The following is a 16,336-nucleotide window of genomic DNA, read 5'->3' as shown; positions in this document are numbered from 1 at the left end:
AAAATACCGGTAGGAAGAAACACGGCACAATTAACTGCCGCTATGTACCTTTATACATCCTCTGATGTTCCTTCCTTTTCTGGCAGTAAATGCATAAAACATAAACCTGCATGAGCATACAAAATGTCATGAGAAAACGGACGTATACTGCCAAAAATTTTCATTTAACTCCTGTCCGTCACAACCGCTATGACGTAACACTTCACTGCTAGCGTAGATAGAAAAATGGCGGGAAAATGGCTGCGTACGTTCAATTTTGCCCATTCAGTCGTAGATCCGGGCTATTATGCAACGGTTCTTCACACTTTTACACGAGTTGTAGGTCACCAACAGAAATTCAAGATTGTTGTTGAATCATGTTCGTCTTGTGCCGTGAGCATGTGTAATTATGATCTATAAATTTGGCAATGAATGTGACAGTGTGTTCGTCCCACGACGAGCTGCCTACCCCGAAAAAGATACTGAAAACTTTTGGCCTTGTTGTCTTCGAATGCATTGTTATCGATGCTTTGTAAATGATGTATTGGACACCTAGATGTCTGAAGTGTGCACAGCTCAGAAATAACTATTGTTGCATGTGTAGATCTCTTTAAGTTCCAGTATTTTTAATCTACCGGTATAAGTCTTACTACGTTAACGTTACCGGTATTATGCCAATGCATGTTAAATCACATTGAGCTATATGAAAATCAAGTTTTGTTACGTCTTGTTAGGCTCTGAAAAAGCTAGTGTTCAATATCTTTCCACATCAGACTGAACACTATTCACGCATAGGCAAACACTTCTATCCCTAGTGCTGAACACCATCCTCGAAATAGTGAAACCGATACCTTTTTTCATTACGAACGAGATCCGGTTCTCCCCTTTTGAATAAAGTCAGTTGAGTTCTAGTACTCATCCTGTACGGCTGTTGATTTGCGTTATCCGCACTTTCTTCACTACGACCCTCTTACCCATAGTTTATACACACATAGGCAAACACAACTGTCCTTGGTGCTTAACACCATCCACAGAAATGTAAACATGTCTGTTCTTGGTGCTGAACACCATCCACACATAGGCAAACACGTCTGTCCTTGGTGTTGAACAGCATTCACACATATGCAAACATGTCTGTCCTTGGTGCTGAACACCATCCACACATAGGCAAACACGTCTGTCCTTGGTGTTGAACAGCATTCACACATATGCAAAACACGTCTGTCCTTGGTGCTGAACACCATCCACACATAGGCAAACACGTCTGTCCTTGGTGCTGAACACCATCCACACATAGGCAAACACGTCAGTCCTTGGTGCTGAACACCATCCACACATAGGCAAACACATCTGTCCTTGGAGCTGAACACCATCCACACATAGGCAAACACGTCAGTCCTTGGTGCTGAACACCATTCACACATATGCAAACACATCTGTCCTTGGAGCTGAACACCATCCACACATAGGCAAACACGTCTGTCCTTGGTGCTGAACACCATCCACATAGGCAAACACAACTGTCCTTGGTGCTTAACACCATCCACACAAATGTAAACATGTCTGTCCTTGGTGCTGAACACGATTCACACATAGGCAAACACGTCTGTCCTTGGTGCTGAATGCCGTCCACAGACTGGGTATTGGTCACTCACAAGTCATGCTTTCCTAAGTGCAGGAATAACAGAAAACATCATGTAATTCTCGAAACTTTCAGTGAAGTGTAGACACAATAATCGAAATCAGAAAGACTCCAATCCTTTAATACTAGAAAAAAAACAGCCATTTATTGTACTTTATCGTAGAAAACCTACTCACCATTCTACACACAGAAAATGACAATGCTCAAAAATTGCCAAGTTGGGGTGATGAACACACATGAAAACTTATACTCAGAAGTTTCCACCAACTAAAGCAAGTGCCAAACACATTAAACATCCCCTTATTTTTTGCATTAAGATTGCTATATCTCTATAGTATGGATCTTTCAAATATGCTTTTGGGATTACATACAATTCAATATTGCCTGTTATATGGTACATGTTGATATGAAAATACTGTAGACAATTTCCTACAAAGTTCTAGCACCACATAACTGGTAAATTATGTCATAGTGTACCTCTGAGGTTCCTCTGAGAGAGCAACAACGCCCTGCTATGAGAGTACCTTTGAAAGACAGAGACAAATGCTACAGTATGGTTGGAACAAAAGTGATCATGTGTGGAAGAGATGTGTGAATCTGTCAAAGCAATTCTTTGCCTTCTACGGTCTTTGCAAGTATATCTTTTTTTTATCTTTCTTTTTCCCCTTTTCTTATTCTTATCAACTTTCTAATGCCACTTTCCCCTTCTTTTACAGCAGCCACCGCCCATCTCTCAATCCAACCTCTTACAAGTAAAAACAATTGCAAAGACAGCTATTTTCTTCAACATAGAGTCTTCTTTGTTATCACCATACAATTTCCAATCTCATATCCAAGCTACTGTTGTTCTATCAACAATACATTGTTTTATCAAAAACAGTGGCTGACCTTATATAGTGGTAAAACATGATTGTACAGAAGACAGTTCTATCTCCTTGAAAAGTAAAGTGGTAATGGTGGATCTTCATCCAAGTGTACATGAAAGCCAAGATGAGTTTTAATCTAGTGTACAGACATTAAACAACTGACACAAACAGCTAAATTCAGCAATGGTTACACAGTAAGTGTATTTTTCTTAAGCAAACACAAATTATGCAAAATAGATAATAACTATGTAATTGAGTCCTCTGGCACAGAAGGAAAAAAATTGAAACATTTGCCAAGATGATCTTTACTATTTCATCTGGCTAAAGAAAGCTAAACACCAGAAACATTAAATAACCAACAAAAAATCAATTGAAGTTATCCTCTGCTACTTAACAACACAAAATAGAGTGTGCAGAAATATTATTAATAATGCTCCAAACACATTATCATAATGAAGTACATTTGAGCCAGCCAAATGTCTACACAAAGATGCAACGAGCCTATCCTTTTAGCAAATACATTATAGATTCTACATGTACATAAAAACAACCAAATATTCCTAATTTTGGTTTGCCTGGGATTACAGGTGCCTCATTAACTTGTGGCAGTACAATAGTGATCAAATACAAATATGGCTTCAAAAACCTTATAGTGCATGCAGATACATACATTGAAACGTGAAAGCATTCACGAGCGTTGATACAATAAGGTGGGCTTAAAATATCCACAGTAACTTTACTGTGTAAAAAAAGAAGTACAAAATAGCATTAAGCACCAGTCCTATTTCCACAATCTACATACTATTACAAACAAAAATGAAGCAGTGTATCTATAGTGCAACAAGAAGCTAATTTGATGAATCTTTTTTCTTCAATAATTCAATTGAATTCTGGACTATTTAGTAAAAAGGTCATTACATCATTGCATGAAGTCTACGCAACTAAACTACAATCAGTGTTTATTGAAATGATAAATACATACTTACTGTTAATCATATATGCATTCACATGACCTTACTTCAAAATTAGGCACTTATAAAATCATACTATTCATAATTCTCTTGGAAAAACAACTTTGCCTTTAATTGTTGGTCAGAGGTCATTGGTGGTTCAAACATAAAGTGATCATTAGCTTAAAGTGGGTCACGGGTCATTGTGGGTCAAAGTTCATTGGTGGGTCAAATATGAAGTCATCAAAAATGACCTTATCGTTTTAGGGCACCTCTTTGAGAACTACTATTAAACCAGTGCACTTTGCATCTGGAATGTCTACTGCTTTGCAACATTAAAAGCATCTAAGTTTTACCTACTTTCATAAGAGAAAGTCCTCTGGCAAGTTATGCTATGTGGATTGACACCTCAGTTTTTATACAATTGAAGCATATTGTATTGTCTTTGTGACAACAGCAGTTACGTACACAAAAAGCACTACAAAATTTGCACTTCAAAAGTGAAAATATATGCTTCTGTAGTACTGTTAGAATTACAAACAAGGGCACATTAAACTTGAAGCAGAGTCACACTAGAACAGCCCTCACACCACTGCAACTGGAAGCTCATCCTCAGGAGATCAAGCGAAGCATCCCATAACTACATCTTACACTGCCATACCATCACCATAGACTCTTTGTTTTTCCTCTGTTGCAAGGCAGTCTCTGCATCGTACAGGTAACAGTGCCCCTCCCCCCCACTCACTACCATCATCGTTATGTTCTTCACTGTGGCTGTCCTTTCCTCCTCTTCCTTTTTCTTCTCTGTAGAAGCTGCACCATGCTCGCTGCTACTGTCGCTCTTGGTGTCGTCGGCTCTGGAGAGGTTTGGGTAGCCTGGAGCGGCAGGTGCTGGGGAGGGGGGCGCCAACACCTCTGATGTACTGTCCTCGGAGTACTGCCTCATCATCTCTGGGGTACAGGACCGGTCCTGTTTTATACAGAATGATTGAAACATGATTACAATGAAAAAACAAAAACAGGGTTTCCCCAAAGTAGAACCTTATTCCTCTATGCTGATAACCACATGCCTATATCTAAAACACATGTTAACTTAACATTGTTAAGCATGAGATACAAAAATCTTATTGCAGGCATAATTCTATCAAGTACAGAAACTTTTTCAAACAACCAGTTTAGCTAAAGAAGAATACTCTAATTGTAAAAAATGCAAATTTTATCAATTTGGAAACTGTTGCATGCCATTTTTGAAGTAATACATATACCACTGCAGCCAGTACCAATTTGGCACTAAAAAGCTTATACTGGTACCTTAGCAAAAAGGTTAACTCACTGGGCCAGAAAGAAAGAAGCACTACAGTTAGAGGTTTGTTTCCATTAATAATACAATGTCATGTACATTACTCGTAAACCATGGGAAATTCTGCTGCTTGATAATCTACAAAAAGAAAGTTAGAGTATCCTGAAAGAACAAGGATGCACAGGTAGAACAAAACATTGATGGCACATCAGTCACAACATCAAAACTATATCCAACGGTTCCAACCTACACTGTATCTTCAAATCACACTGCAAACCTAATGTGCACAACACTGAATCCTCTAGAAAAAGCTCACAATCAGTCAACAACTTTGCCTTGTTCTACCACAGTCCATGTGACATGATGAACAGACTGAAAACTTCACTAACAAATTTGCTACAATGTAGTACTTCCACATAAAGCTAGGTGATTCAGACAGCAAAACAACCCAACTACTACGCTAAGCTATGAACAGGTCTACGGCCAACATCTATGAGGTAAAAGACTACTCCTTCTGGTGTTAGGCCTAGAGACACAGGATTAGGGGACCTGGAAAGGGAACTCACCCTTCTGTTGGTGACCTGGTTACTGCTTCCCACCATAGACTGATGGTGATACACAGACGGAGACAGAGGGGTGGGTGGTTGTTAGCTAACTCTTCATTAGTGCAATATATTACAAGAGTAACTGTCTCAGGGCCCACGAGTCTTTGTACAAAAGAAAATCTTTCCAAAGTTTTTTACATGAATCATCCCAAACTGATGGTAAGTAGTATGTGTCAGAATGTGATTGTAACAGATGCATCCAAAGAAATCATTCCAAAAACCATTGAAAAGGACTTTCTTTCGTGGGAATATAAAATGTGATAGGAATGGAAAAGAGGGTTTTAACGGGTTTTCATGGTTGAAACAAGACTGTAGCGCAGTAACAAATATTCACGGTGTCGTGATTTCGTAGAAAGGCACCACAAAAATAAAACTATTGCACACATTCCAGATTTACAATTACTGTAACTACAAGTAACTTGCATGCATCAGTGAAATGTTTTGTTTTTCCCAGTCAGCTGAAAAAAATAGGGACTGCTGTACAGATGAATGCATTGGACAAAGCAACTTAATTTGAAATCCTTCCTACCCCTTTAGCACACTATACACGTATAGGGACAGTGCCTATCTCTGTTCCTATCATTGGCCCTTAAGCCAAACAGCCTACTTGTAATACTACAGTAGGGGACTAGTCTACTGGTAGTGAGTGAGTGTTCGATTCCCATACTCTTTCTCATAAATTCTGTCTTTCCGAGTGTAAGGCAAACAGTCTACCCCCAAGGATATTGCAACAGTAAGCCAATCGGATTAGCAAACTTCCAGATGGCGAATAGCATATTATCTTACCATAGTAAGATGTGAGTACAGGGTCTTGACCATGTCAGACTCATCAGATCCAGAGCTGACATTACTGCTGCGTTTCTCCTTCATACTGCCAGCCACCGCGTCCCGTAGTTCTGCTGCCATGCCTCGCTTCTTGCCTATCGGTGGGGTGGGGGGTTCAGATCCTGATGCTGAGGACGCTTTGGAAAATGAGACAGACATCATATCATTTAGAAAATGTACTCCAAAGTTTATGTGCTATGGCCACGCTAATTTGATGTGTTGGATCCATAATATTTAGATGTGAAATTTCATGAAGAGGACACAACAAAAAAGGGGGGAAAATTTGATTGTAACTTTACCTTGAGACTCTGTTCTCCTGATGTTACAATCTACTGTGTTATTTTTTTCAATCCAAGAATCAAGGAAGCAAATCAGTGTGGCATGACATTAATATACCACATATTCATCCATCATCATGCATTTCTCATTAAAAGTTATAACTATGTGCCAACTTAAAGGCTGCAGTAGATATACAGAAATAAAACAAACCAAAAGTACAAGATCTATACTGTGACTCTTACCTTCACTTGGTCTCCTTTCTTTTGCCCTACTCTTGATGGTGTGTGTCTTTGTCTTGATAACAGTGATGAAGCGCACTGGGCCATTGTGGGTGTGGTAGGCAACCATACCCCTCCCAGTAATGAGTGGAACTCCCCCTAGTCTGGGCAGGGGGAGGCTCACTACTACTCCCAGGTTGGTACCCACCCACAAACAACCCTTACTTGCCTCCAGTAGTGTTACATGGATGGGTTTGTCAGAGAGCAACTCCTGAACTTTTGGGTCCAGCTCTGCAAAACAAAATCAAACAAAGCTTCCATTAGGAAATTTACTTTCATCATGTACATTCAGTTATAGCTTTAATCTATCAAGTAACTTAAGATATTTCAAGTGTTGGAAATCATCATTAAAAAATTCTAAATACCATTGATACAAATCACTTAGAGTGTGTCAATGGTCAATTAGTCTATGACATTCTGAATGTACAGTACATGAATCAATTATTTGAACCCACAACTTTCCATGTAGCCCAATTCATTTCATGATACTATACATCAAATAAAGCTGAATTTTTTCTGCACACAATTTTCCCACTATGATAATGTTAGATTGTACTGAGCAATAACTATCATAAACCATTTTGATTACAATTCATTTGGTTTCTTACAAGGCTGTCTCCAGCTTCAAACTTTTTTTTTCCTGTTTGGGAGCTGATGTTCATTTTGGTTATCAAATCTGTAATTTTAAGCTTGTCAAAACACATTTCATCTATTTGATATAATGAATTTCAGATATTTGGAATTGAAAGGGTAAAATTTGTGTCTGTCCCAGGACGGAGGGACGGGTCCTGGAGACAGCCCTGGTTTCCTACGCATGCATGTGTCTTCAGGAAACATGGCTTACCATCTAACATCCTGTGTATGGTGGAGGCTACGTTGATGTCCTGTAGATGCTCCAGTGTTTCTGTGTGGTACAGGCGGATAGTGGACTTGTTCTGTAGAGACACCCACACTCCCACTCCTGACACCACAATGTGCTCTGCTGACACATCACTGCTCACCTCAAAACTCGTCTGGAGAGGGGAAATGTTAAAGATGTTAAATCTTCTGTTATTTGATCCTGTTTGATGTATTTAGTGGCATGGATGTATTCCTCAAGCTAGCCAGTATCATTTGGCCCACAGTCATTCTTCAGTAAGACATCTGGAGCCACATACATGTAGTTCCCATTCAAAACTTTCATTCGGGGATTTACCCTCAATTATTTACATGTTTCTTAATTAAATCATTCTATGAGATAGTTTGGTGGTAAATATAAACCACATCACCGCTGGATTGTAATCTTTTGAATGAGGAAAAAAAACTAAGAGAGTTTTTGGTAGTCTTTTGTGCCTGTTTGCAAAGTCTTCTCATACAATGTATCTTCCTAATGTTGCATACTTCTAACAGAGTAAAGTACATGGAATATTTTGATTAAAGTTAATTTAGTTCAATCACCATAACGTGTATTGACAACCCATCAATTATGAAATACTGTTAAATATTCTCAAATTCACAGAGCTGACCAGCTTCCAGTGTTAGATTGTTGACACAGACATGTATCCAATATCGATATGAAAAATATAAGATTTGGTGTTGTAACCTTTATTTGCTCAGTCTCTGCATCGATGATGTGTACTCTGTTACCACAGGCACACCAGATCTGGTTCTCAAATGGGAAGAGGGACGTGACGGGCTTGTTGTCATCCAGCTGACAGATCTTCGGTTCTTTCACCTTCCATGTTCCATCTGGGGCAACAGGAGAAAAACTTCTGTTAGCTTCCATTAGATCTACATCATCTGCAAGTTGCGTAAGGCTAACGTCACAATTCCATAAAGGGGCCCAGTCGGGCAGTTTAGGGGAACGAAAAGTATGATGTAAAAGGCAACAAAAACACAAAACAGACCAAAAATAATTCAACAGTGGCTTTGTGCGTATTTATTGGCATAAACTTTTATCTTTCATTTCTGCAGACAAACCAGCTGGGCCCCCGATAGGAAATGTGATGTAGGACTAAGTGCAGCTAACACAAACTTCAGATAAGTTTCATGACATTATTAAAGCAACTTCTACAAATTCATTAGTAGCACCTTGCTCATATAGCATGCAAGCATATAATGCAGGACCTGGTGTACACAGTTGTGCATCTGGCAAATGATATAAAAATCTGGAGAATATTCATTTAGTTGATATTTTTGCTATGAATATATTTCAAAATCCACTGTCAAATTGCATTTTCTCACCTTCAAGTCTTCTTAAAATGATGACCTTCCCATCATCCAGTGCAGAGAAGACCCTCTTGTTGCAGTACTTGATGGCGAGGATGGGTCGGTTTCCCGGCGCGGTGAACGTCAGGAGGTTCTGTTTCTTTGCCGACTGGGTTGTGCTGTAGATATGCAGGCTATGGGACACACACAGGGGAGAAATGTTATGCACAGAATTGTTGTTTTACTAGTCAGATCTGAGGCATTAGGGTGATCTTGTACTTAACCAGCTACAATTTGATCAGATTTGCCATTCTTGAGCCTGATTGGTTTACACAGTGATGACTCATAAGGTATATACATAATATTTATTTATGCTCTGGGTTTAGCTGGTTGGGCAGCCTTGACGGTATTTTATGCTGCTGTCTTATTAAAGGAAAAATGAGACAACTTCTGAGATCAAATAAAAGAGACTATAACAATCTTCTTGTGCTGATACTTTCAACTACAGATTGCACAATATTTTGGGGCTAGTTGAAAAAAATTATCCTATTGTAACTGGAAACCTGTCTTGTTGTATTTTTTGAATAACGGCAGTTAAATTTTGCCAGATATCACTTCTCAGCACCTTTATCGATCTGAAGCCCTATACAGTAAAAATGTATTTTAGACAAACACCAACTATACAGAAAGAGGACCTGCTTCATAAATTTAATCTATCAAGACTTAAAGTGCATTTGAACAGACTTTTCTACATACAGTACATGTGCAACAATGTTGGGTCAATAACTGAATACAAGTGAAAGACAAGACTGGATGATAGTGATGATGATCATGATAACATTGGGTCACACAAAAACAGCACGGCTTTTGCGAGGTTTTTTACCCAGCAAAACCCTTGCTTTAAAGGGACACGTCACATCTTACACTTACAGAGTTGTTATAAATAGAGACTGGAGGGAAGGTTGGATGAGTTAGTTGCACACACAGCACACACAAGGGTTTTAAACGTTACCTCCTCCGTTTCTTAGTAAGAGGCACTTCCAGAATGCTAGTGAGGGAGAGTGTGAACAAACACGTCAATGTCAAAAATGACACACAGAAGTTTGTTGGGTGAAAATACAGTCTTGCAACATTTCTTTCCATTCACTAGCCTAAGGGTTTACTCTGCATACTGGACTATCTGCTGAAGTTTCCCACCCATTTGGATTAAAACATTGTTCTGGAAATTTTCATATGGGTGCTAAGACTTTGTGAAGTATACTGTCAAATTCAACTTTGCAAATGTGATAAACGGAACAATACATTGGAAAAGAAACATAACTGATATGCAACATGATATCAGTTTAAGTCATGTTTGAATTGTCTGCTACAAAAAGAAACTGTTTTAAGGTCACAAGGATAATTTGTTTCCTCTTGTCAAAAACTTTTTTTTTAAATCATCAAATAATTGTCTGAATGTCTGTCAGTGATAAAAAATGTGTAACCAGAAATTAACTGTGATGCAAAGTAAAAAAAAAAACTTGCACCATCCTTCTACAAACCACAGCAAGAATTAAACCTAAAAGCATAGCAGAGAGAAAGAATGGAAGGAGGGAAGAAAAAGTGGAAATTAAGGACAAGCATTTATTAGTATTACCTTGGTGGAGGTGGGCAGGCCCAAATCACATGCAACCTATAAACATAGAGCCACATATCAACAAAACACCATGCAAAATGAACGGATGAAGATGACTACAAAACAAGTCGGGAAATTGTGCATGGGAAGAAAACTGTGTTGATTAAATGTGAAACCCAAAACAACAAAATCCTTGAGCTCACAACTACATGTATACCTCTTCCAGTATTGCATTAGTAACAAGACACCAGGGCAAGAAGGTTAAAGAAGCAGAGGATATCTTAAAGAGAAGTGTACCCAAGCATGTGCGAACCCCTTAGCTTTAGAAGTGTTAGATGAATGGATAGAAATGCTGTGGACTTAATCAAAGGCGGACAGAACCTGTACATGAATATACACGTCAATCGTAACACATTTATATTAAATTTAGTCAAAACATAACAATTACACGACAACATGATTTTGCACATATAACACATTCTTGGCTAAAAATAAACGTGGGCTTTAGACACTCAAGCATTGGGCTTTTGGGATATGTTACAACCTAATCTACATGACAAGTATACTCATCCATATTCAATTTTCAATTTAGAAAAAAATGTCTTGTTCACATTAAGCTTTCTACACTAAATGGGCAATGATTCTGCTAGCGATAAATCAATGTTAAATCAATGCAGTCAAGCATTGATTGATAACACATGACAGAAAGCACAAACATTTTAGATGGACAGAATCTAGTGTGAAGTTTTGCATTCTAACACAGACTGTATAATTATTATCATAATTACATTAAAGATTAATGTTGTCATTATTATAAGAGGTCTATGATGGCACAAGATAATATAAGACACAAGAGTAGCAATTTCTGAAACAACCTCAGTCAGCAATTTCTGAAACAACCTCAGTCTTTAACTATCAAAGAACATTTACAACATTTTTCAAGAGTTCCACAATGTGTATGAAGCCTGATTTATAGGTTACTTTGCAGATAACACCATTATCATACACCAGCATTAACAGCAAGTTTAACCCCTAAATCTATCACCAAGAAACCGTAGCTGTGCAAAGCCCCAATAAAACCTTTTGTAAAGTTAACCCTTTGAGCACTTAAAAGAGTATTGGAGGCAAATTGTCTCAAAGCACGAAGCACCATGATAGCAATTGCAACCAGCCTACACTAATAAATCTCTGCAATATGGTTAATATGTATAATATGTAGTGTCATATGCATGCCTATGACATGTATGTATGCACAAGAAGCTTCACATCATGGAGTGTCCCTACCTCCCGTTTTCTGTGCCGAGCCACATGGTCGGCAGGGCGAAGTTCTTCTTTTTCTCGCGCCCTTCCCTGACGGCCTGTTCCCAGTTCTCCTCATCACTGCCAGGCACCATCTCTATACTGATGATACAGGACTCCGACACATTGAAGCTCTCGATCACACGTGGAGTTGGGGGCTGCAAAAGGTAACAAATACAGTCAAAACTGCCCAAGACGACCACCCGGGGGACCAGGCAATAGGGGTCGATTTGGCCAGGTGGTCGGTTAGAAGAATATCGACTCACAACATGCCCGATGCATGAATATTTAAAAAAATTGGCTTTTTCCAAACAACATCAATACCTATGAAGAAGGATACATTTTCATCTCACTCACTCACTCACTCACTCATCCACCCACTCACTCAATCACTCACCCACCGACTCACCCACCCACCCACCCACTCACTCACTCACTCACTCACCCACACATTACAATATAACTAAACTAAGATGAACGTTGCATTTGCTACCTGGAAGGACATGATGGTGATCTGACCCAGGGAGTGCTCCCCGCTGCACACCCACACGTAGCCCCACGCCACGTTGGAGAAACTGTCGTACCCGTCCTCTAGTAGGTCCTCCTCTTCCTGCTCAGACACGATGGGGTTGTGGATCGCACACGACACCTGCAACAACGCCGAGTGGTGAGAAGAGGGAACAAGGTAGTCTTGTAGATAGGACTGTTGACTTAGAATGTATGGGTTCTGGGTTCAAATCCTTTGCAGGCCCCATTGTTGTGAACTAGGGGTGGGTACCGGTAAAAAAAACGGTTTTCTTATTGGACCGGTCCAGAAAAACCGGACCTGAAAAAATTTGGTGGACTGGATGTTGAACTGATTGTAAAATGAACAGATTATATGATCAGGCATTCAGATGTTTTGGGGCCTACCGGTCAAGGAAAATAACAAGAGCGAAGTACAGTAGAGTCTATAGTTATTTCTGTCAACTTTTACAGTCAATCGTACGGACTCTTCTGAGTCAGAGACAGCTACAAAATGTAGCTTTGTAGGATTTTAATAAGCCAGTGGGAGTCGAATACTACACAAAACAGATTTCTTTGTAGCAAAATGGACCATTGTCTTGATTATCGTCCATTCACAGGTTTTCACATACTGAATCAGGTTCAGGTCCGGACCTAGATCTGATCCTCTGGACCTAAACCGGACCTGGAACTGAATTTTCTGTACCGGTACCCACCCCTATTGTGATCTCATAGGGCCTAAAAAAGGGTACTTTAACTCCTATTTCTTCCCTGGACTCAAGGTGCAAATGAGCTTTGGATAGGGATGTCTTATCTGACGGAATATAAAGCGGAGGTACTGTATTTGAGGACATCATTTCTCAGTCACACCTTGGGCACATTAAAGAACCCACCACACTTGTATTCACCATACAAAACCAGTGTGTTAAGTAAGTTTATTGTGTGTTAAACAAACAAAAACATTGTTATGATATGATTTTTATTGAGTATCCTGGGCTTGTATTGTACCAGAGAAAGTCTACCTGTATGGCTAAGTCTCTGCTGGAAAAGTAGATTTTAAAACATACAGTTGTACTGATCAAACCGGAAACTGCTATGAATTTAAACCATGATCTAAATCCTTTACTTAGCATTACTTAGTTAGTTATCATATGATTAATTGTGATTTATACAATCAACAGAATAAATAAATGTTGAATAGTACAGTCAGATTGCACTTCATGTCCAGTAAAACCCCAAACTTTCAAAACAGTCTAATCTCAATGTGGATAGTGATGTACAAAATTTTTTCAATAATGTTAAAGTGCTCACTATAGGAATGTGTGAAAATTTGCATGTGTACTATTCTATGTTACAGTAACTGTTACTGTTACAGTAATAAGTGTAATACATGAAGGACATGCACATCACATTACAGCAAAGCAATGCACACAATGCATTTGACTCAATACATGTAAGTTTGTACATCAAATAAAGAGTAAAGCCAGTCAAACCTAATATTAATAACCTGTTCCATGAACAAGCTATGCAGGCTAAAGCAAAGTACACTGTAACAAAAGAACAAACCAACTAGAATAAGTGCGGCCTGCAGTACAAATGGGAACTTAAGCTAAATGCATGGCAGTAATGCATGGCAATTTTATGACAGTGATTGAATTAGTCTGTGAAAATAAAACAAAGCAAAATATATTAATTTAACACACAAAATGCGAATGTTAGTGCTTGAAAGGAGGGGCACTGAGGACACACAGTGGTTAAAACAACCAATGCAATACCTGGCTGGCTGGCAGAGGGAGCTTGTGCTTTCGAGCAACCTAGAGACAGTGACAGAAGACATGCTCGCTCATGCAATATACATGTACAGGACAAATTAGGACACATGCATGTACGTCTTGGTATCATTAATATATAATTATTGCTCCGTCAGTTCAACAGGTGACACTATAATTCTGACTCGTCTAATTCCAGAAAATCTTAAATATTTGGAAGTATACTTGCCAGATGAGTTGATGACAGTAGGTATGATGTAAAACATAGTAACAGAATATACAGGTGTGACTAAAGGAATGGGAACGGGAGTTCTGTGAAATTGTGGCAGAATTCTCTAGCCAGAATGCATAGAATTGGCTATGTCCATTAAAAGGGAACTTATTGACACTCGTAACCATGTTTTACATCTTACTTACGTCATCATCTCATCAGATCTGGCTAGTACATGTATGTCTTCCAAATATCTAAGATTTTCCAGATATGACTGTCCAGAATTATAGTCTGTCACCACTTACTATATTGTATTATCATGTACACCATATGACAGTTTATTAGTTGAGCAATTTGGATTCACAAGCATCTAGAAACATTCTTCAAGTAAGAATGCATGTTTGTTAACTAGATATCTAATACGAACTAAAGATCAGGGTTGTAGCCAGCATCTGTCCTTTGACGGAATTTTGCAGCTTAGAACGGAACAAAATTTGTGACCATTCCGTCCTCTGAGTGTGACAGACAAAAATCGACATGAAAAGACTGTCTCCCTTGTGTAATTTTCACCAAAACAGATGCCATTGAACCGCTTAGTCTATCAGCAAAATGTGCACCTCAAAACGCAGGAAATATTGTTTCAGAGGGTCTAGATTTCAAAATTTTCCAGTGTTTACACCCGAACCACCCTAGAAACGTTGCGACGTCTCGCACCTTGGGCACACCTTGGCTACAACCCTGCTGAAGATAATAAGAAAATTAACTTAAAAGCTAAGAACCAGATTTTTTACCTTCATACTAATGTGCTTGTTCATGAACACTGGCATGACTTTTTGCAGCAGAGGGCGGTACGCATTGTTCATCTTCCCATCATCCTCTGGGAGAAACCAGCCTGGGTTGTTGATCGGTTCTGACAAAAAATTTGAAAATCACCTGTCAACAATATGGTAACTAATAACAAATGCAGCTGAATCAAGTTTCTTCAAAATTCCTATTTTTTTTTTTAAATTCCCTGTCAACTTATCACATACTAATTACCATACCAATAGTGTCCTCACAGGGCAAAATGCATAAAAATTATTCACAAAATGTATGACTAAACATGTGCTATACCGTACATTTAATATATGTCAAGCAATCATTGCATTTAAACATGGCATGCACCATGTAGCAATACACAATTGTTACATCTACTTCTGTCAGTCAGTCTACATTTTACTACACAATGATAATGATGATGATACACATTCAATGAACAGGTATTCTATCTCATCATACTGCTTTCTTATGATGTTCTACACACTGATACCTAGTGCAAGTCTGGCCATGTCTAGTGAGGTGGTCCATGCATATTTCAGCCGTGGAGTGTAGGTGTTGAACTCATTGTAGATGATGCCATTCCTGTGAAGGACACAGACAAATGTTACACCACAACAAATGATAGTTCTAATGCTACAGAGATGTTGTCAGTATACATGTACATTCTTCAAGTATAATGAACATAAAAGTTGAGTCATAATTTTAATGCTAAGATCCTGCTTTCCCCCCACATGTATAGACTTTCAAATCTGAGGAGGTTTGATTGTGCATTAAAAAAGAAAATTAAGGAGGTGTGTGCTGTGTTTAAAGTTTGTGGTGGGCACAGAAAGTGCATTCTTTTTATTGGAAAACATGTCTATTGAGGGGGAACGGGTTTTCTGCGCGTTAAAAATCTGCGCGCGCGTTAAAAATCTGCGCGTTAAAATGTGGGTCCCAGGGGATTTCCTGTTAGAAAAATTTCTAAACTTAAGATTACGATAGAATAAAAATCAAGTCCCTTGGGATTTGCACATTACGCGCAAATTTCTCATGCTGCTTTTAAGGTCCCTTGGGAGTAGGTCACTTAACGCGTAAGAACATTTTTCTTGACCTTTCTTGCGCGTTAAACATGAATAATAATTATTGTCAAAATGGATGGGAAAGTTCAGTTCCCTTGGGAATTCTACTCTCCCTCAAATACCATTGGTGGAATATCTTCATATTATGGA

The 16,336-nt window shown here is 38.8% G+C and overlaps 1 protein-coding gene across 20 annotated transcripts in view; it reads right to left on the bottom strand.

Moving 5' to 3' along the window:
- Nucleotides 1–1,736: 1,736 nt before the first annotated feature.
- Nucleotides 1,737–16,336, bottom strand: part of LOC118431093 (rho guanine nucleotide exchange factor 10-like) — a 45,887-nt gene continuing 31,287 nt past the window's right edge. For 16 of the 20 annotated variants that reach the window (XM_035842191.1, XM_035842178.1, XM_035842184.1 and 13 more), the window contains 13 exons: nt 15,619–15,710; nt 15,101–15,219; nt 14,105–14,143; nt 12,319–12,474; nt 11,811–11,983; nt 10,548–10,583; nt 9,924–9,959; nt 8,948–9,105; nt 8,307–8,452; nt 7,569–7,737; nt 6,689–6,955; nt 6,129–6,304; nt 1,737–4,407 (listed from right to left, as the gene is read on the bottom strand). In XM_035842191.1, coding sequence (XP_035698084.1) covers nt 4,078–4,407; nt 6,129–6,304; nt 6,689–6,955; nt 7,569–7,737; nt 8,307–8,452; nt 8,948–9,105; nt 9,924–9,959; nt 10,548–10,583; nt 11,811–11,983; nt 12,319–12,474; nt 14,105–14,143; nt 15,101–15,219; nt 15,619–15,710 — 1,897 coding nt within the window. In that variant the 3' untranslated portion in view covers nt 1,737–4,077. The remainder of the gene's footprint in view (nt 4,408–6,128; nt 6,305–6,688; nt 6,956–7,568; nt 7,738–8,306; nt 8,453–8,947; nt 9,106–9,923; nt 9,960–10,547; nt 10,584–11,810; nt 11,984–12,318; nt 12,475–14,104; nt 14,144–15,100; nt 15,220–15,618; nt 15,711–16,336) is intronic. The other 4 variants (XM_035842180.1, XM_035842183.1, XM_035842185.1 and 1 more) reach the window with 4 other exon arrangements.

Source organism: Branchiostoma floridae, chromosome 14 (genome assembly GCF_000003815.2).
Source record: "Branchiostoma floridae strain S238N-H82 chromosome 14, Bfl_VNyyK, whole genome shotgun sequence".
Lineage (NCBI taxonomy): Eukaryota > Metazoa > Chordata > Leptocardii > Amphioxiformes > Branchiostomatidae > Branchiostoma > Branchiostoma floridae.
This window is presented reverse-complemented; position numbering and strand designations above follow the sequence as displayed.